Source organism: Xyrauchen texanus, chromosome 26 (assembly GCF_025860055.1).
Source record: "Xyrauchen texanus isolate HMW12.3.18 chromosome 26, RBS_HiC_50CHRs, whole genome shotgun sequence".
NCBI lineage: Eukaryota > Metazoa > Chordata > Actinopteri > Cypriniformes > Catostomidae > Xyrauchen > Xyrauchen texanus.
In genome coordinates this window covers 25,546,970-25,568,225 of record NC_068301.1, presented here as the reverse complement: position 1 = coordinate 25,568,225, position 21,256 = coordinate 25,546,970, and the positions used below count along the sequence as shown (strand labels likewise).

The 21,256-nt window shown below is 37.5% G+C and overlaps 2 protein-coding genes across 2 annotated transcripts; one reads left to right on the top strand and one right to left on the bottom strand.

The window, feature by feature from the left end:
* Positions 1-3,204: 3,204 nt before the first annotated feature.
* On the top strand, positions 3,205-12,592 carry LOC127619554 (2-iminobutanoate/2-iminopropanoate deaminase-like). The gene is made up of 6 exons (XM_052092412.1): positions 3,205-3,367; positions 6,651-6,756; positions 6,876-6,930; positions 7,031-7,099; positions 11,230-11,285; positions 11,717-12,592. Exons 1-6 carry the CDS (start codon positions 3,303-3,305, stop codon positions 11,807-11,809), a joined length of 444 nt encoding a protein of 147 aa, XP_051948372.1. The 5' UTR covers positions 3,205-3,302; the 3' UTR covers positions 11,810-12,592.
* On the bottom strand, positions 12,387-19,429 carry LOC127619555 (mucin-19-like). Its single transcript, XM_052092413.1, has 4 exons — positions 19,024-19,429; positions 16,314-16,520; positions 12,610-12,660; positions 12,387-12,522 (listed from the first exon to the last, which is right to left on the bottom strand). Exons 1-4 carry the CDS (start codon positions 19,100-19,102, stop codon positions 12,503-12,505), a joined length of 357 nt encoding a protein of 118 aa, XP_051948373.1. The 5' UTR covers positions 19,103-19,429; the 3' UTR covers positions 12,387-12,502.
* Positions 19,430-21,256: the final 1,827 nt, after the last annotated feature.

The following is a 21,256-nucleotide window of genomic DNA, read 5'->3' as shown; positions in this document are numbered from 1 at the left end:
GCTATAATAGCTGGAAGTGAGTTATACCGGAAGTGGTCCACATGCAAGGTTGATAATGGCGGCACAATAGTTTTGCTGATGAATTAGGTGGATAACTTGCCACAATTCTGCCCAATGTTTTCTTCCATTTCTTGGTTGTGTCAGATGTTTCTTGGTCATTTTTATGTCCATTATTTTCTTTCTCTTTCCAATCATTGACTGAAGGATTTAAAATTGGTTTTAATGTGTGCTCCTGTGCAGTGTGTTGGAAACAGTGCATTAGTCGCAAGTTGATTTATGACACTTATATAGTACTATATTTTCTTTCTCTTTACAGACTTTGTCTGATGAAGACAGAACGTCTGGACATTGTCGATGTTTAATTTTTTTCTTTCTTTCAGACATTGTCTGATGGAGTCATCATTATCACTCACAAATAAATCGTTCATTCACTCCTCCTTGAAGAGCTGCACGCCATTCACCCCTATTTCATTCAAGTGATCCTGTAAATTCTGTCAGCTGGTTCGTTCAGTAGTTTAATTTGTGGAATAATCCTCTTTATTTCTGGTCCTGTGAGCTTTGGAGACCCATGAATGTTCTTTCTGTCATAGCAGCAAAAAGCCGTCAACATCATTGAGGGAATGTTTACTCTTTTTGCTTTGTAACATTTGGTTGCCGGGTATAGCTCCTGTCAGGACATAGGCTAAGACTTTATAATTATTATCAGTGCAGTTTTTTCCATGATCTGTGTAACATTTGACTCCATGTGAGCCCCCAGCTTATGTTAAGCTTTCTTTCTGTGGCACAATTTGGTGAAAGTGAAGGTAGATTGCGCAGTAATGTCAGCTGTGTGACAGCTGGGAAATAAGTGACCACGGTTAACTTTGGGTTTGTCTCTGTCTGTGGAGTAGATACAATTATTAGTTTGACAAATGGCTCAATCATTTAATTGTTCTGTGGTTCAAGCTGCAAAGGAAAAATAAACAAATATGGTTAATAGTCATCTAAAAAACTAAACTTAAAACAAAAGTAGAGGAAATAGAGAAACTAAGTAGTTAAGATTTAAAGCTTTTTAACAATACATTTCTTTGAAAAATATAAAAATGTTAGAAAAGAATGTTAGACAAGCAGTACCTCTGATTCAATCATCCATTCTTGGTTTGGTCTTGTGAAATGGCCTTTTCCAGTATATTGGTAGGCTGAGAACAGAACACAAGAATTTTGTTCTTTGTATCGGAGAGTGTCGCATACCTGTTCTCACCCTGATTATTTTGTAGGGATTTACATACACTCTTAACATACACAAAAATCTCCTACTCTGGATGATGCATGGAAAGCCCAACAGTAGCTGCACAAAGAGCAAACCTCTGATGAACACCATTATTGTTCACTACACGCAGAACGAGTCTTGGGACAAGGAAAAAGACCTTCCATTTTTATAAAGCAGTAATCTGAACTCTTTAGTCTAATTGGTCTCTTTGGGTAATTATTTTTAATGAGCATCCAAAATATTTTATCCGAAATATTTAGTTTTATTTTGTTGTCAATAGGCCATCTCAGTCGGCCCTTGTGTTCTGCTGGCAGAAAATCTAGCCTTCTTTGCTCCTCACATCCAGGAGGACTGTAGATGTGCTGTTCCTTGCTCCTGAAAGGCCTTCTGACCATAGCCATTCTCCTGAAGATACTGAAAATAAATGCATTTAAACCTATTTATCAACACCATCTTTTACAATAAAGGCTTTTATGAATCAACATAAAATACTGTACTGAACTACTCACTCATTTACTTAAAAACGATAGCTTGATGCATATTTAACGGGGCGGTTGTGGCTCAGGTGGTAGAGCGGGCTGTCCACTAATCGCAGGATTGGTGGTTCGATTCCCAGCCCACATGACTTCACATGCCGAAGTGTTCTTGGGCAAGACACTGAACCCCAAGTTGCTCCCAATGGCAGTCTAGCACCTTACATAGCAGCTCTGCTGCCATTGGTGTATGAGTGTGTGTGAATGGGTGAAGTGATTTTAAAACTGCTAATGTACCCACTCTCGATAAATATCAAATTATTTATATCCATCATCTCAGGAATATTTTGATGTAGTAATCCAGAAATCACTATATTTTCACTCTATAGTCACACAGTACAAACAGTACAGATGTGATGAAAACTCAAATCCCGTCTCCCAATGAAGACACGCTGAAGCTCTGCTCACCACTCAAACACACACACACACACATAAACAATATGGGAAACGGGTGATTCTCTTTCGATACTTTGTTGGTTATAAGTTATTTCTGTTAAGAGAATTGTAGAAAGTCAATGAAATGGAAAAAATCCTGCACACTGTCCTGGCTTGCAAAGAGTCTCAAAATGTATTAAGCAATGTTTCAGTCACTCGACCTTCGTCAGGCGTTTATGAACAGAGTCCAACAGTGCCAAATTTAAAATATGTCATGACCAATCAACACATCTGATGACCATGACATCATAACCAATAACAATCAATAAAACAACATTTAAACACCCATAAATACAGAAAAGAGAAAAACATCACATATACAGCCCAAATACATATAATAAATGACACCTGTAAGGTAACCCAGATCGAACAGATACCTTGACTTGACCTTCAAAAATAATCCTACCCCTGATCAATTTTAACTAGACCAGAGTAAAAAGGATGAACTAGCTGCGGTCCTCCACATGTTAATTTGCACTCTGCGCAGAGTGAATATTAAAATGTTACTTGCCATCTTATCCCTCACGTGGACTAAATTGAACTTCACATTGTTTGAAGTGACAAAAGCATTAATCATTTTTTTTTAATTCTAACTTTTAAAATATTTACAGCTTAAGATGTATTATAATTATGTGAAATCATATAGAATAATCATTAAAACTTTCTGAAAGTAAACTGCCTTTGATGAAGATATGACTTGCAGATTTTGGTTGTATCCCTTTGAGATCGTACACAAATTACCGTAATTATTCTACTACACAAAGCCCTTTATTTTTTTAATAACTTGTGCCAGCAACTATTTTTCCACACGAATTTTCAAATCAGCTTGTTTTACCATTTATATTGTGTCTGCCCATTCCCTTCCTCACAACTTTTACCTATTTTATAACCAAACTGTGCAAAATAGGAAAGAATAGACATGAATACAATTATAGATGCCTCTATATGTTGGTAGTTATGGTAGGAATAATGCACACCTTCTGGAGGTGAAGCTGTACAAACCAGCTCTGTCCTGCTTTTCATTGATCAGCTCAACTGATAGTTCGCACTGGACAGTTTTGATTCAGTTGTCTCGTTCATCAGAGATGTCTGTGGTTATTAGAAAGATGATTTACACTGCAGCTGCTCCAGCCGCGATCGGGCCCTACAGGTGAGAGTCTACATTCGGTCAAACACTGTGTTCATGTTCCAAAATAAATGTGCACGTGTCATGCTCTTGCATAGAGATAATGATTGATGAGGTAATGAACTCATGAATGTTTAGTTACGTGTTTAACAACCAGCTTTGTCCGACAAAAGGCCTGATATGAGTTAAACTTAGCAATGCAATATTTGTTCGTGGCATGTTGTTACACACTCAAAATGATCTCTGCAACTTTTACTGTACTGTTTGGACGAGATGATATACACATACAGCCCATATAAGCAGGGCTGTAGCAAGGAATTCTAGGCCCCTTGACTCTATATTTCTCTGGGCCCCTTTCATATGAAAAATACAGTTTACAACTTGTTGTGGGCCCCATTGGACCTGTGGGCCCCTAGAGTAGTTACCACCATTCACCCCATTAGCTACAGCCCTACCTATTTGACAGAGAACATACAGGTAGGAACCTTTCAAGCTTAGTTTCTAAACCTTATTAAAGTGTAATATTGTCTGGATTTTTTTATTATTATGCATAATTACAATGCATGATTATTGTATGCATTATAATACTTCTTGGAACTGTTCTATTCTGCCACAAGAGAGACACAACTGTCTGCACCTGCTGCCAAATACTTGAATTTCCCAATGAATATGCTATACTTTAGTAACCAAGTCAAGATTTAATCTAGTGCTTGCATGCAGCATTATCCCAATAAATTATTTATATCAAATTTAAGGTTCCTTACAAAATGTGTTGATTTTGTTTCTTGGCGTGTAAATTATTTTTAGATGTGGTTATCTCAGGGTGTGTTTATGTTTCAACCAATAGACAGTAAGAGGTGGTGTCAAGATCAAAACTTTGACCAGAGTTCAAGCTTATTAGTTCTGCATAACTGTGTTGTTCTGTTGAATTACTTATGACTGGCCTCATAATAGTGTAATTTGAGACATGAACATGATAATGATCAGGCCATACATAATACATTCAATAATAATCAATGTGTGTTGCTGCTAGGGTGTCATTTTGACAGGATGTATTTTAAACAATAAACTACACTCCTGTTTTAATACCTTTTCAAAGAGATTCTAGTGTGTTCTTAGGGCAGAAAGGAATATTTTTTGGCTTAATTCAGATCATTTATTTCTTCTCTAAGAAGACTTTTCAGTAATTGGAACTCCTATGTACTTTTTGAAATACTGATACCAAGGGAATTTCTTTTTCCTATAGTTGTGCAGACACACGTATGCATAATTGGCACATTCATGACAGACTGAATTGTATAACTATTTGTGAACTGGTCTTAATCACACATTAACTAGGTCTTACTCTTGTCTTGGACTTTGTGGTTTTGTCTCAGACATGGACACAGATATGGACTTTGTGGTCTAGAACAGTGGTCCCCAACCTTTTTTGCCTTAAGTATCCCAACAGGACCATTAGCAAGGCTTAAGTACACATTCATTGACACAAAACCAAAGATGTGTACCAAAGACTATATCATTTAACATTATCATTAATATTGATTATTATTAATGATAATAATCATTTATATTTCAGGTTTAGTTTATTTCTAATGTGCATTTTGCTTACATGGGAAATAAATGTTCTCTTAGCTAATGATCTTCTAACTTTGTACATTTAAAAAATATTAAAGGAATATTAGGATTGTAAAAATAAAGGATTCCTTAGTCAACAGCATTGTAGTCACAGGTTTATGTCTTGTGGCAATTCTTTTGAAACTGAGTATTTTGATGTTTACGTATTGGCCCAATTAACCTCCATTGTAAGTGCCTCACTGTAACACAGCTTTGTACTTTTTTAAAGAAAAGGAGGGACAAGTCAAAATATTATTTTTTGTGGTAATCAATATTATGCAACAAATTATGTTGATTGACATAAACTTGTATTGAACCCGGAATATTCCTTTAACTTTGCAAATTTTATTTTATCCTTAGTTTTTCACAATTTTGGCCCAGTTTTAGATTTTTACAAATTTAAAAGGTTAATGTATTACATCAATAACAATTATGTCTTAGAATTGCACTTGTTTAAGTGGATCTTATTGTTGGACACACATTCACATTGAGTCAAAGCAAACTTTTAACCTCAACATGCAGTGAAAAGTTCTCGGTGCCAAACTTTACGTAGGGTGAAAGACCGGTACCGGTATTCGAGCTTGTTTAAATAATGATCAAGATTAATTGGAAAATCGTTATTTTTACTCATTTATAATTTTATGATTTTTATTTTAAGCTAAACATGTAATTTTGTTAGGTCTAACAAACCAAAATCCAATTTTTTTCGCATACCCTGTGGAACCTTCATACTTACCCCCTTGGCCACACGCAGCCCCGGTCACTGTTCAAGAAGACTATGGTGTGGTATTTGTAAACCAGGTTACTCATTTGAAGTCCCAACTAAACATCAGTCTCTAATATCAAACGAATAGTTCACCCAAAAATGAAAATTCTCTCATCATTTACTCAGCCTCATGCCATCCCAGATGTGTATGACTTTCTTTTTTCAGCAGAACACAAATTAAGATTTTTAGAAGAATATCTCAGCTCTGTAGGTTCATACAATGCAAGTGAATGGTGACCAGAATTTTAAAGCTTCAAGTTTATGGATTATTTCATGCTGCCTTTATGTGCTTTTTGGACCATCACATTTCTGGTCACTATTCACTTGCATTGTATGGACCTACAGAGTTGAAAAATTCCACTAAAAATCTTTGTTTGAGTTCAGCAGAAGAAAGTTAGTCATGCACATCTGGGATGACATGAGGGTGAGTATATTATGAGAGAATTGTCATTTTTGGGTGAACTATCCCTTTAATGAAGCAAGAAAACTTGAATGGGTGTTGGCCTTTTTCTCAACTGCAGTGCGCAAGTTATACCAGGAGAAGGCAGTGGAGAACAGCATTTCTCAAGATGCATTGTTAATACAGTTTTTCTAGATCACTAAGACACATTTCATGAAACAAGAAACAATTTTCCCTGAATTATGACTACACACCTTAAAACTACACATACATTTGTACAAACCTCAAAATAAAATATTTCACTCTAAAAACACATATTCTCTTCCCAATTAAAACAAACCCAGGAAATTAACTGACCATTACACTGCTCACAACACACCAGTGAGATCAGTTCAAGACACTACTACAAGTGTACACCTCTACAATCAATAAAAACTGTAATTAAAATGAATAAAACATCTCTTTCTCCACAATTGTATTTCACCAAAAATTAAAATAGATTTAAATAATTTTGTCATTATATTCAGCCAGGCTGTCGTGGTGGATCACACAATGTACATCTCAGGACAGTTGGGCATGGATGTTGCCTCTGGACAGCTGGTTGCTGGTGGGGTGCAGGCCCAGGCCAAACAGGTGAGACCCAGAAAGACAAAATGCACATAGTGGCCCTTGAATAGATTTGTTTCCTTCCCAGGTTGGGATATATTGAATTGAAGTGCATATTTCTGTGTTTTTTCCTTACAATTTCAAAGGCACTTATTAACATGGGGGAGATTCTGAAAGCCGCTGGATGTGGATATGAAAACAGTAGGTCATCTTATATCACTTGGTTGTTGAGTAACATGTAACACATTTAATGGTTTTGAAACATGTATCAGTCTGTTCATAAAGTCTAACTTTTTTGCAGTTGTCAAGACAACAGTGCTGTTGGCAGATATAAATGACTTCAATAACGTTAACGATGTTTACAAGCAATGTGAGTAAGACTGAAGGAGTCGTGTGCTTGACTCCTGTAAATAGTTTTCATAAAAGCCTCATGTGTGCCTTAGAGTGTGTCGAATTATCGCTATATCCACAACCACAGATTTCCCTTACAGTTTTAGTTAATAAAAAGCCATTGAAAGTTTTGGTAATATCAAAAACCTAAATGGAATTTATGGGCAGTGATACTGATGTACAATATTTTGCCTCTGTAATAAAGCCTAGCCTGGTGTTAACACTTTAAGCATGTTATTTTTCATTGAAATGTTACACAATAATGCATCTGTGCAGCACTGGTTATTTCCTCTTGAGTACAATGCGGATGAGTAATCCTACCCTGTCTGCGTGTAAAGGGATACAGTGCAGTTGTGTAAAACAATAGACTCCTCTCCTTGAGAACAACGCATCATCACTGCCTCCTACAACACAAACTTTCCATGATGTGACATGCAAACCTAGGATGTGAATAGAACAGAATTTACATTCATTCTCTCTATAAAATTACATTTATGATACAGGTAATTATACAAATGGGGATAAAATGCTGTTTCTTGTCTTTTGAAATTTTATATTGATGCTTGTTAATCATTTAAATGGGCCCTCATGTCGTTCATAACCTACAGTGGCAAGAGAAATATGTGAACACTTTGGAATTACCTGCATTTATGTATAATTTGTCTAAAAATCGGGTTTGACCTTCATCTAAGTTATAATAATGAACAAACATAATCTGTTTTAACTAAACACATTTTTGTATTGTTCTTTTACATATTAAATTAATAATTAAAACTTTCACAGTGTAGGTTGGTAAAAGTATGTGAACCCCTAGGGCCTAGGCTAATGGTGTCAACTAATTTGATTTGGGAGCTGGCAAACCTGGCATCCAATTAATGAAACAAGACTTATAAAAAGCACTCAGACATTTTGAGTTTGCCATTCACAAGAAGCATATGCTGACATGGACAATGCCTTGTATAAAAGAGGTCTCGGGTTTCAAGTCCTACCATCAAGTATTGTTGCTTTGAATAAAGCTGGAAAGGGTTACAAATATATCTCGAAGAGCTTAGATATTCATCTCCAAAGTAAAAAAAAATGGTCTATAAATGCAGAGGCTTTAGTACTGTGTCTACTCTCTCTAGAAGTGGCTGTCCAGCCAAGATGACTCAAACCACAGAATGCTCAATGGGGTAAAAAAAAGAACCCACAGTTAAAGTCTTGAAGGAATCATTGGAACTAGTCTGTTCACGAGTCTACTATATGGGAAACATTAAACAGATATGGTGTCCATGGCAGGACGCCAGGAAGAAAGCCACTGCTTTCCAACATAAACATTGCTGCACACATGAGGTTTGTCAAAGAAGTGAGAGCTTACTGGCTAACCTGTTAGAGAAGGCACACTGGATCAGCTTGGTGAAGGGTGCAAGGTGCGGCTTGGTCGGCTGTTCCGTATTACCGAGTTCTACCGGCTCGGACCTGACAAAACACAGGACGAGACGTCTCAACCCTGAGGTTGTTGAACTTAGCAAAGGTGTTGGGTGTTGCCCAACCCACCACTCTGCAGATGTCTGCTAAGGAGGTGCCGTGGGCCAGTGCCCACGATGATGCCACACTTCTCATAGAGTGTGCTCGAACCCGCAAGGGGGGGTGATGGGCTAGGGAAATAGCATTAACAACCCAATGAGCTAATCTCTGTTTGGAGACGCCGTTCCCTTTCTGCCATCCACCAAAGCAGACAAAGAGCTGCTTAGAGCATCTAAAGCCCTGTGTGCGGTCCATGTAGATACAAAGCACGTACCGGACACAGCAACAAAGAGGCTGGGTCTGCCTCCTCCTGGGGTAGCGCTTGCAGGTTCACGACCTGGTCCCTGAAGGGGGTCGTAGGAACCTTGGCACATAGGTGGCGGTCTTGGATGACGTGAGCATCTACTGGACCGAGTTCTAGGCAAGTGTCGCTGACAGAGAACGCTTGCAGGTCCCTTGATGGAAGCTAGCGTGATCAGGAGGGCCGTTTCCAAGGAGAGGGTTTTGAGCTTGACTGAATCAAGTGACTCGAAGGGGGGTTTCTGAAGGCCTTAGAGGACCACTGAGAGATCCCAGGAGGGGTACTGGCTTGGCCGGGAAGGGTTCAACCTCCGGGTGCCTCTAAGGAACCTGATAATCAAGTAGTGCTTACCAATGGACTTGCCGTCTACTGCGTTGTGGTGGGCTGCGATAGCAGCGACATACACCTTCAAGGTGGAGGGTGACAGCCTCTCCTGCAGGAATGAAAGCACTGACCGAACTGTGCATCTCTGCGGGTCTTCAGACCTGGAATTACACCAATTTGCGAACAGATGCCACTTGAGGGCGTAAAGCTGCCTGGTAGATGGAGCTCTGGCTTGGTTGATCGTGTCTATAACTGCAGGTGTTATGCCGCTTAAGTCTTCCACGTTTCATCCAGGGGCCAGACGTGGAGATTCCAGAGGTATGGGCACTGGTGCCAGAGGGTGCCCTGTCCCTGAGAAAGAAGGTCCTTCCTCAGGGTAATTTGCCAGGGAGGTGCTGTTACGAGGAGCGTGAGATCCGAGAACCAGGTCCGGGTGGGCCAATAAGGAGCCACCATGGTGACCTATTCCTGGTCCTCCCTGACCTTGCACAGCACCAGTGCAAGAAGAATCACTGGAGGAAATGTGTACTTGCGCAGTCCCCAGGGCTAGCTGTGTGCCAGTGCGTCTGTGCCGAGAGGGGCCTCCATTAGGGAGTACCAGAGCGAGGGTTGGGGGGAGGACAGAGGGTTCCAGTCCAACCCAACGCTCATAGCGGCCCGGGAAAGCATGTCTGCAATCTGCGCATCAGACTCTGACTGGGCGGGCTGGCCCGTGGATGGGAGTCCGGTCAGGTCTTCAGCGTCAGACTCCTGAAGGCTCCGATGTAGCGGCGATGTCATCATCCAGACCTGGCTCCAGGGATGAGGCAAACTGGCCGTGAAGCGAGCTGCCGTCGCCCTGAGCCCAAATGGAAGCAAACGAGCGCGCCGGGGGTTCAGGTGTTTCATGGGGCCCACTGCCCAAATTGCCTCCATCGCCAGCCGGGTTGTCCTCAATCCCGCGGGAAGGAGTGACGTTCGTTTTGAGAAACGAAAGTCGTGACCGCAACGTTGCCATGGTCATGTCCTCGCAGTAAGAACATGAACCATTCACAAATGCATCCCAGGCACACGAGGCAGCGTCTATGACTGTTGGATCTGGAGAGATACCGGCCACATCCAGGAACTACACAGTGGCGGAAGGGCAACTCTTTTTTGTTGAAGCGCTGTTGAAGTACCCAGGGGCAGAGTCTGCACAACGTGCAGAGAGGAGAAAGCTGCTGGAATGCGCCAGATCCAACAGAAGCTCTCTTGCAGAGGTGGGTGAAGCAGTCGTGACACACAGCTCGCTGATCACACAACCGCTCGGCTCCGAAGAAAAAATCTGTCTGACATTCGCTCCCCTGCTCTCCTTTATACCATGTATAATGCGAGGCTCTCAGAAGAGACCCCTTGTGTCACTACAATCGACACAACATCGAGTGAGTGACAGAAGGGGAACCAGGATTCACATACTTTTCTTGCCACTGTATATGACTTTATTGTGTGGAACACAAAATGACTCGTCAAGCAGAATGTCCAAGTACCACTTTTACATCCATTGAAAGTGGATAGGAACAAGGAAATGCCATGTAGGAAATTTAGCTAGATTTCAGTAACATTGAAGAAGATTATACAGATTTAGTACAATATGGGGGTGAGAAAAGGATGATTTAGTTTTTCCTTTTTTGGAGAATTATGTTATTAAGATGAGGCTGATTTAAGCTTTTTGGATCTCACAGATTGCATGTGTTTCTTATCAAGTAGAGAAAATGCTATTAACTACACTTTCTGTTTGCAGACAATTAACTTGTAAACTAGCACACAAAGTGTTCATCAATGTATTAATCAAGTGATTTTAAACTGCATTGAAGATTTTGTTTACCTATGTCTCGGGCAAAGAAACCAGAGTTTTCTGTTGTTTAATCACTGGTGCTTATTTTTTTATTTTTTGGTCATTGTATTTCATTTCTCTTTTGTTTCACTTTTTCTATCCCACTATCCTTTTTATTTTTTTTTAGTTTTCAGCCAAAATTTCCCAGCTAGAGCTGCCTATCAAGTAGCTGCCTTACCCAGAGTAAGTATTATGTGCAATCTAGTTAGTTTTGTTCAAATCCTTAACCCTAAGTATTAAACTTTGACTTATACCTACAGGCATTGATGATACCGCAAATCATGCGCATTGTTGAGTAGAGGTGTACTGTTACTTTTTTAAGCGATCAGATTAAGGATTTTCACCTGGTAAACAATAAAATGGCCAGAAAATCCCATACTGAAATTAGAGGGACCCAAGCAGGACAAGAGACTTGAGGGTGGGCTCTTTTGACTTGCACCAGAAGCAACCACCCAAAACAAACTTGTAGTTGTCTAGCAATGCCGTGGCAACCACCCACAGTAGTCTAGTATTGTGGTAGCAACGTCAGACATTTTTATATTGATTGAAAAGCCCTGTTATTAGTTTTATACATCCCTTTGTTTTCTTTTTCTTTATTTATATCTTTTTTTCAGGGGGGGCTTGTTGAGATTGAAGCAGTTGCTGTCTTGGGACCCATAACAGACGCCTCCTTACTGTATGACCAAAGAATGCACAACAAATTGTAAATCAGCTATAAGGAGAAAGCCGCAGCCACAAATTAGAAAATAAATCACACTCATTACATCATGTGCTTCAACAGAAAAACAGCTTTCCATTACTAAGTGCATTTACTGTTGTTGCTTCATCACAACATTCACTTAATCTATAATAACAACAATGCAAAACATAGTTCAAGTTCAAGTTTATTTTTAAAATCATTATTACATTAGACCACGCAAAAATTACATTTCTACATTTCTTCCAATTAGAGAGAGTTCTCTTCCATACCCTGTTTCTGTCATGAAAACATTAGCATCCCATCATTGTAAATAATGTCATTATTGTAAATGCATATAATATGCACGGGAGGTTTTCCTTTCATGATAAAGTGGTCATTGTAACATTTATGGTAAAACAAAATGACAATTTAGAATTGTCATATTCTTTTTGGCCTTTGCATCTCCAATATGATATATTTAAGGAAATAAAGAAGGAAATCTATGGTTAAAGTCTGCACTTATTTGCATTCTGTATATATGCTGTAAAAGAGTCTTTGAAGACCAGTGTGTCTATGCCTTGGCAACAAACAAGCAATAACTGTATACTAAAGAAGCTACTGTTTCATTGTATTTTTAAACAATCTCAAGTGAAATCCTGATTGTGCTGGAAATATGTGTTCCAATCTGGATTCTGCTGAAACTCTGGCAACCAATGCACACTTAACTGTCTTCACAGGTAGCTGAAAATGAGTGAATATGGGAAAATAGTTACTGTACATATGCACTAACACTTTTTTATATATATATATATATTTTACTCCACTTACCTGTTGCTTCCTCTGGAGGGGAGGAATCAGCTTGGCCCTCAGTTGTGTTTTCTGTGAACATAAGATTAGAAAAAAATAAAGACCTGCCCTATGGGTTTATCTTCTCTGGGTTCTCGTGTTGAATCAGTGTTGAGTCATGTTCAAATCAGTTGCAGTGTCCTACAGATATGGTATTATCTCTGTTGTTTTTTGTTTGTATTCTGTTGTGTGGTCATTTATGCATTTCTTTCCACAATGCACCCCACATATTTGCATCAGTGAATACATTGTCATTTACATTTGAATTTCTGGCAGTGAAGCATGTTGTTGAACCCTTGGCATGTTCTAGATCTGGGCAAAGGAACAATTTTAAAGAATTGAAAAGAAACTATCTCTAATTTTTCAATTATGTATTTCATATTGTTAATCATGGGCAGCACAGTGGCTCAGTGTGTCAAGAAGGTCCCCGGTTCAAATCCTTGCTCAGTCAGGTCATTTCTGTGTGGAGTTTAAATGTTCTCCCCATGTACGTGTGGGATTCCTCAGGGTGCTCCGGTTTCCCCCACAGTCCAAATCATGCAGGTTAAGTGAACTGGAGAATGTAAATTGCCCAAAGGCATGAGTGAGAGTGTGAACGTGTTTGTCTGTGTGTTAGCTCTGTGATGGACTGGCCACCTGTCCAGGGTGTTACTCTGCCTTTGGCCCAAGACACCTGGTATAGGCTCCAGCACTATCCCTGACCCTACATAGGACAAGTGGCTATAGAAGATGGATGGATGGATGGATATAGTTAATCACAAATGGAAATTATAAAATGTATAATCTATGTATGAACTAGCCAATTGTATTTTTTGCAAATTTCTTTGAGATGTATTCATTTCAAGAAAATCTTTAAGCTAGGAAACCTGGAAAGGGAGACTAAGGCTATGTCTACATTTAATCCGGATACATTTGAAAACTGCCTTTTCTTTTCAAAACGCTCTCCGCCCACACTAGCGTTTTCCAAAAGTTACTCTCCCACACTGAAACGTATGAAAACATTTTAATCATGTTACTGCGCATGCGGAAAATCCCTGTTGCATGTACGGTCTGAAGCGGAATTGTCCTCGTGTTCCATCGCCTGACACCAATTCCGAGTAAACTTCCTTTCACCTTTGAAGGAACGCAATGTGATGGTTGTACAAAGTAACATTTATTTTTTAACAACGCTATGTGAGTATCAAATACAACAGCACCACTATAACACGGGCCGACATCTTGATTGTTTTGGTTGGATAGATCACATGACAACAAATACATCATAATTTTCAGATATATCCATTTTCACAGTCCACACTACAATGCATTTTCAAATGTATCCACTTTGGAGTGCGTTTTCAAAAAAAGTGCTCAGTTTTCACGAAAAAAAAAATGCCATCTCAGTGTGGACGGAAGGCCAAAACGGAGAGAAAAAGATGCGTTTTCAAATGAAAACGTATTAGTGTGGACAAGGCTTAAGGGCAACAGTGGCTCTTGTAAAAGTTAGTAGGACTGTTGTCAGTTTACATAACAGAGTTAAACACTTTGGCACTGCTGTGATTCGGCCGCAGGCCAAATAGCACGATTGCGAGTGTGATACTGCTCTGATACACAACAGTTCAATGAACAAGTACATTTTTTTTACATTTGGAAAAACTGAGTACAGTCATAAAAAACTATGATATTTTCTTATGCGATGGATCAGAATCTGCCGTTGCTAGTTCAAAACATACCTCCAAGCCTCTCAAAAACAGCTTTAGAACTACTAGTATCACGGCTTGAGCTGTTTCTAACATGTTATTGGAGAAACGGGTGTGTTTGTGTGTGTGTGTGTGTGTGTGTGTGTGTGTGTGTGTGTGTGTGTGTGTGTGTGTGTGCGTGCGTGAGAGACAGAGAGAGAGAGACCTGTTGTAAAGGGATCAATGGAAAGGAAGAGGCGAGAACCGGCTTGACGATATAAATAATAGTTTAATGATAAACTTAAAAGACAACATAAACACACACATGACGGACATGTCGGTAAACGATCTCTCTCTCCCACACGATCCCCTGAAGTCGACCTTTATCCCTCACGGAGGCATAATTAGCCTAATATGGGACCGGGTGTGTAGGATCACGACCCGGCCCCGCCCTCCGCCCTGCCACACCTGTTGATAATGCTTTAGTCTGTTAGTCAGCTTTCTGAAGATAATTTTATTTTGGTGAAATTCATCCTATTTTCTCAGTGGTAAAAATTCCTCCCTATTTCATAGTAGCTTGTGTGCAATAGTCTTTCACTATAGAAACCGCAATGTCCTCCGCCATTTTGAACAGTATTTCCTCTCCAATGTGGAAAGTCCGGTAAGAGATAAACGCCTTGAGTTCTGTAATTAATACATCTGTTGTGTTTCTCAGCTGTGATGAGACTTAATGCTGAAGTTGTTTGTTTAAAGCCATTTAAAGCTATTTCCTAGCTTTAGTAATGTAGTAGTAATATGAGCGATCATGGAGTGCTTTTGAATATAAACACTGAGTGATGCTGACTAACTTCATGTCACCAACTGGCTCATATTACACACAAAATTGGTCTTTTGCCTCCACCTGCTGGCTAAAATATGTTATGTCACAAAATGAAATGTAAAGAGACAGATACCTCTTAACACATCTGCACTGCTCATACACTTATTTTAGGATGACGAACACAAGTGGAGTGATACACACAGTGAAGCTTGGGAGTACTAATGATGTGAGACATCAGTACTCATGAAACTTCTCTCGTCAAATCAGATTCGAGGACCGGAACTAACTGTTGTATATTTGTGTTTACTTCCATCTCTACTTTCATTTTAAGTCGAAGGTTCCAATGATGAGAAAACAAATTATGTGCTTTGGCTCATTAAAGTAATTCAGCAATTCATTAAGCATGACTATATATAGATGTTCCTTTTTCTTTGTGGCTACAGAGAAGGTCAAAGTTACTTTACACCAGGTGTAGTGTACCTTGATCCTGAGAACGATTACTTTGAGCCAATTTTCTGAAGGTAATTTGTTTATTCCAAAATTGTTCATGAATTGATAAACTGCTGTCTTTGCTAGATACACAAACTGGCAGAATAGGAATTGTTAAAGGAACAGTTCACCAAAAAAAATGAAAATTCTGTTATCATTTACTCATAATGACATACCCTCATGTCATTCCAAACCCATATGGCTTTCTTTCTTTATAACGCATCCTGTAACATCCTAGCCAAGCTCCAAAAAGGCAAAAAAAAATACTGAAATTCAAGTTCTTATTCACTGATAATGTTAACCACTGCAACCAGATCAATTCAGTTCAAGATTGAATCATTCAGTCAAAATTTGGAAACTGGGCCAACTGATTCACTGAAAAGTTCCAACTAAAAATAACAAGTATTTCACAAATTGGACATTTCTATTTCTCTCATGAATACACAAAGAAACGCAGAGTGGATGTCAATATTTTCAGTGAATAACTACTTAAATTTTGGTCTGTTCCTCATACATCATAAGACTTGAAATATAGCATGCAAGTAATATGGAAACATTTTTGGTACTTCTTTTTCTCCAAAAATTACCTCTGCATTCCTTGGAATGAAAGCCATTCCGGATTTTGAACAACATGCACGGTGAGTTGATAATGACAGAATTCTCATTTTTGGGTGACTTCTCCTTTTTCCAAAATTGTGTTTAGAAAAAAGTAAACCTACCACTTGACGCTGGTGCAGATTCTTCAGTACTTTCGGCTGTTGTGTAGGGGTTGGGTTCAGACTCTGCAGGCTGGTCAGCAGCTGCTTCTGCTGGAGGATCAGCCGGAGCTGCTCCTGGCTCACTGTGAGCTGTAGCAGCCGCAGAACTCTGAACTCCCTCTGTAAAATCTAGATTGGTGTCTGCTGCAACACCACCATTTTCATTGCCTGTCCATTAGAGATTAAGACACTTATTTCACTAATATTTTTTATTATTTCAATAACATTATAAATAAATAAAGTATTTACACACACACATCGTGTGGCCAAAAGTGCAATGCATGAAATCATACGGATACAGTTCAGGAGCTGGTTAATGTTTACATCAACCATCAGAATGGGGAAAAAATTTGATCTCAGTGATTTCGACCTTGGCATGATTGCTGGTGCAAGATGGGTTGGTGAGTATTTCTGTAACTACTGATCTCCTTGGATTTTCATGAACAACAGCCTCTAGAATTTGCTCAAAATGTGAGCAGAATTGCATCTCAGAATGAACAACATGTCAAACCTTGAGGTCGATGGGCTATAACAGCAGAAGAGTACATTGGGAACTTTATTATGACCAAAGTGTTCCTATAAAGTGCTCATATATATATATACATATATATATATATATATATATATATATATATATATATATATATATATATATATATATATATATATATATATATATATACAGAGTTGAGAGGGTTACTTTTGAAATGTATTCCACAACAGATTACAGAATACATGCTGTAAAATGTAATTTGTTCCCATTAGATTATTCAAGGTCAGTAACGTAATCTAAATACTTTGGATTACTTCTTCAGCACTGGTAGATTTTTCACTTGTTTTGACTATAAAAACTCTGCCAGTTCATTAAAACAAAATACACATGTTAAAAATACATTCTCTAAAAAACCTTGTTTCTAAAACAAGATCAATCAAATTTATCTTGTTTTATGAATTGTTCTAATATCAAAGGTCTTATTAGAAAAAAATGTATTATTGATCGTGTCTGGTAACGTGCCTGTAAATGGCTAGAAATAGCATTTTATCTTAGCATAAAGCTGACAATTTACACAAGGTTTATTTCTATTCCTTCTGCTCCAAACGTACTTCAGACTTACTTCTCTGTCTGCTCGTATGACTGTAACACATCATAAGAAAGTGTTTCACCGCTGTTCAAATGCACTTTTGATCGCATCATTTATATGGATAAATGTTTTACATCTGAAAGGACTAAATATTAAATTAAACATATGACAATAAAATGCAAAGTAATCTCTTCAGTAATCAAAATACTTTTTGAATGTAACTGTATTCTAATGGCCAATGATATAAATTGTAACTGTAGTGGAATACAATTACTTATATTTTGTATTATAAATACATAATCCCATTACATGTATTCTGTTACTCCCCAACCCTGTATATACGTATATATATATATATATATTACTGTGGAGTAAATGCAGAACTGAATCATTGAGTAAAGAGTGCCAGAAATGTCGTTTTCTTTATAGGCCTACATCAAATTTGACACATACCCCAAAACTGATGCTCTACCAAGTACATTATTAAAACTTTACTGTAAATAATTAGCTGAAACTGAATGCAAAACATTAACATCCTGGTTTAATAATGAATATCTCAACATTTAACATGTGTTATGCTGAAAGGAAACAGATGCAATAAAATAGGCAAACTAATAGAGGTAATAACAAATATGACATCAGACTTCTGCAGTCTAAAGTACACAACATTTGCATGAAACCTTTTCAGGTCCATAAATACACTTTTTTTTTAAGTGATGCCTTAGGGCCTAATTTCAAATGCCGTGATGCATGTCAACCTGCCTAAGGCTTAGGCAGGTTGACATGCATCACGGCATTTGAAATAGCACCTATGGTTGGGAGGACCTACTCTGACAGTCAAATAATTCCTAAAAATATTTCCCCAAACTCTGAGAACTCATTATAGACACAGAATAATTTGAGAAACATGCATATAAACACATGTCACACAAAACAAAATACAATGTACTGTAATTGGCTTGACAAATTAAATTAAATGATATTGAAAGCACTTAAATTCAAATAGTTTTTTAGTGTGTGTGTGTGTGTGTGTGTGTGTGAGAGAGACTTTCTATTAAATCCATGTGACGATAGAACTGTTTAGCCATATTTTCATGTCAGCCTGTGTTGGGAAAGTCCAATGGTTTAAGATCTGGGTAAGTCATTTAACCTTAGCTTTCTTTATGGAGACTTTCAGTGTAATTCACACTGTACATATTTGTATGAGAGTCGCTGCAGTCAAGTAGAACTTACCTGCATGGTAGGCTGATGACAGCATAATGGATAAGGATCTGGGTCTAAGGTTCAGTTTCAAGTTAGGTAACCCAGGACCCGAAGAAGAGTAACTAAGATCAAAATCACTTAAAGATCTATCATGCATTTATTTTTTATTTTCTTTATTTTAATATTTTTTAGCAATTGTGTCAACATAAATAGTTACAATTGTATCCTATCACATGACCAATGTACCAGATGCATTGCCCATATAGACTACTGTTCACAACTTGACATGACTTGAAACACCAAATCATTAAACAACAGACAGATGACCTGTTTATTAATAACATTAAATGGATTTCAATTATAAACTTATGTCACAGTGATCTTACCAGATGTGCTCCCATCTTGTTTGGTGTTGGCTCGAGTTGTGTCTTGAGTGGTGGTCTGAGTGCTAGAAGCGCATCCCATTGTGTTCTCTATGACAGTGAAGTCAAACACTTTGACGAGTGTTCTCGTGTCCGGCGGCGCACATCGATTTCAAGTGCAGGAAGACTGCGCTATTTTAATGCGCACTTGACAGAGACCGCATTAGATCTATTTGGGTGCGTATAAGCGGAGGACATATGAAAACCTGCCCTTATTCGCGATGACTTTACAGGTCACAATTTAATTTGCAATGCTAAAACAGTCGGGAAGTTTGTTGTTATTTTGATGTTTAGATAAGCACTTTATGCTTATTTATTAGAACTTAAACAAACAAAATGGTGAAATGAGTAACCGAGAATCCGATTTATCGCCCAAAAAATTTAATCTAATTTGAGGACGATATACTGTATTTCAACAGTTGGTTGATTCATTGTTTTTGGCGACACCTGCAGACGACTTCTGTAGTAGCAGCTGTCGTTGGGCGTGATAATGAAGATGATGATGATGATGATGATGATGACGACGACGACGACGATGATGATGATGATGATGATGTTAAAACTGTTTACCGATTGTGAAAATGTTTATATGCACAAAGGGAAGGTGACTGCTTCGAAATCAAAATGTAGGCTTTTTTATATTGATTTAAAATCATTGTATTACTCCCTTTCAACTCATATCTCTTTTATTTAAACTAATTATAGCCTTGTTAGAAATATATCTATCAAAAGCGTGTTCTCTGGAGGTGTTTATTTAATTATTATTTGTTTTTATCATTTAAAATGTGTTTATTTTATCGTTTTATATTGTAACTTTTTTGTGCTTTATTTTTATTCATGTATTCACTTGTTAATTTATGCTATATTAGGCTGGTTCATTGTTGTATATTCCCTGTACAATATTGAAAACCTTTTTTTAAGCCAATCATCTCATTACTCATCAATGATTCTTTATATTCCTGGAAGATAACATTGGAAAAAATGTCAGAAGTTATGATTTATGATCTTTAAGAAAAACGTTTAACAAAAGGTTCATGCTTAAATTACTGAAATTAGAATCTACATGTTGAATTAAAGTGATTTCAAGGTATTCATCTTTTTGATCATGCAATTAAATGCTCTCAATTTGCAGATGATACAGATATATTTCTAAAAAATGAAAAATAATTCAAATTGGCTATAGAATGTCTCCATGAGTTTTCTTTAGTGTCAGTATTAAACATAAATATTAAGACATGTTAATTATTTGCTCTCAAAGATAGACACAATAACTTGTTAGACAAATAAAGGACCAAATCTCTGCTATGGGAATTTAAATTGTACTACTTGTTAGTTAGGGATTGATTCTTAAATGGGAGAAATCAGAAGAGATAACAAGATTGAAAAATACATCTCATTATCTGGATAAAGTAAAACACTATGTAATCCATTTAATCAAGGTGGGTTAAATGTATTTGATTTTGAACTATCCAACATTATCCTCAAATTCGAATGGGTCCAAAATGATATTTGTTCAAATGATAAATTATGGTTTTATCTTGTCTTTGAAAAAACTGGTGGAATTGAATTTCTTTTTAATTGTATTTTTATGTCAGCAAACTCCCAATCAAATTATCTAATTTCCATAAACAAGTTCTGCTATCATGGACGATTATATATTTAAGCACAATTTCTCCTCTCACAGATGTTTAATTTGGACTAATAAAACCATTAAACACGGAAAAATACTTTTTTATTTTTAGACAACTGGTTTAAAAAAAGGTTTCTTTGACTGTGTCCATTGACTATTCTGTGTGATTTGGAGTATTTTATTAGGGTAAATACTGGTATTACACATTTAAGGAAAATTGATATTTCATTTATTTTGACAGTAGTGCTGAACATAACGTATGGTATATTATAAATGTATTGCTAATTTATGGAAAATAAATTCATTCGTAAATACACATTTAAAAATATAATTCATTATTTTTTAACATTAATAGGAGTAAAAAAACAACAACAAAAAAAAAAAAACAGCAAAACCAGAGAGTGTGAATTTCTGTAAAGCCTTAAATATACCTTGTATATTTTTGTATACTTTGCACACTTAAAGGTCATATACCCTTTTTTCTTTTTTTTGTGTTGTTTTTATTGTTCTAAATTTGACTGTTTTGCTGTCATGATGTAATTATGACAGCAATATACTGTATATATA

Coding starts and splice junctions, on each gene's coding strand:
- LOC127619555 (XM_052092413.1), bottom strand. CDS start 19,102: ATGGGATGCGCTTCTAGCACTCAGACCACCACTCAAGACACAACTCGA. Junction 12,661..16,313: donor ATCTGCACCAGCGTCAAGTG/GTAGGTTTACTT, acceptor TTATGTTCACAG/AAAACACAACTGAGGGCCAA. Junction 12,523..12,609: donor CCCTCCAGAGGAAGCAACAG/GTAAGTGGAGTA, acceptor ACTCATTTTCAG/CTACCTGTGAAGACAGTTAA.
- LOC127619554 (XM_052092412.1), top strand. CDS start 3,303: ATGTCTGTGGTTATTAGAAAGATGATTTACACTGCAGCTGCTCCAGCC. Junction 7,100..11,229: donor TAACGATGTTTACAAGCAAT/GTGAGTAAGACT, acceptor ATTTTTTTTTAG/TTTTCAGCCAAAATTTCCCA. Junction 11,286..11,716: donor AAGTAGCTGCCTTACCCAGA/GTAAGTATTATG, acceptor TCTTTTTTTCAG/GGGGGGCTTGTTGAGATTGA.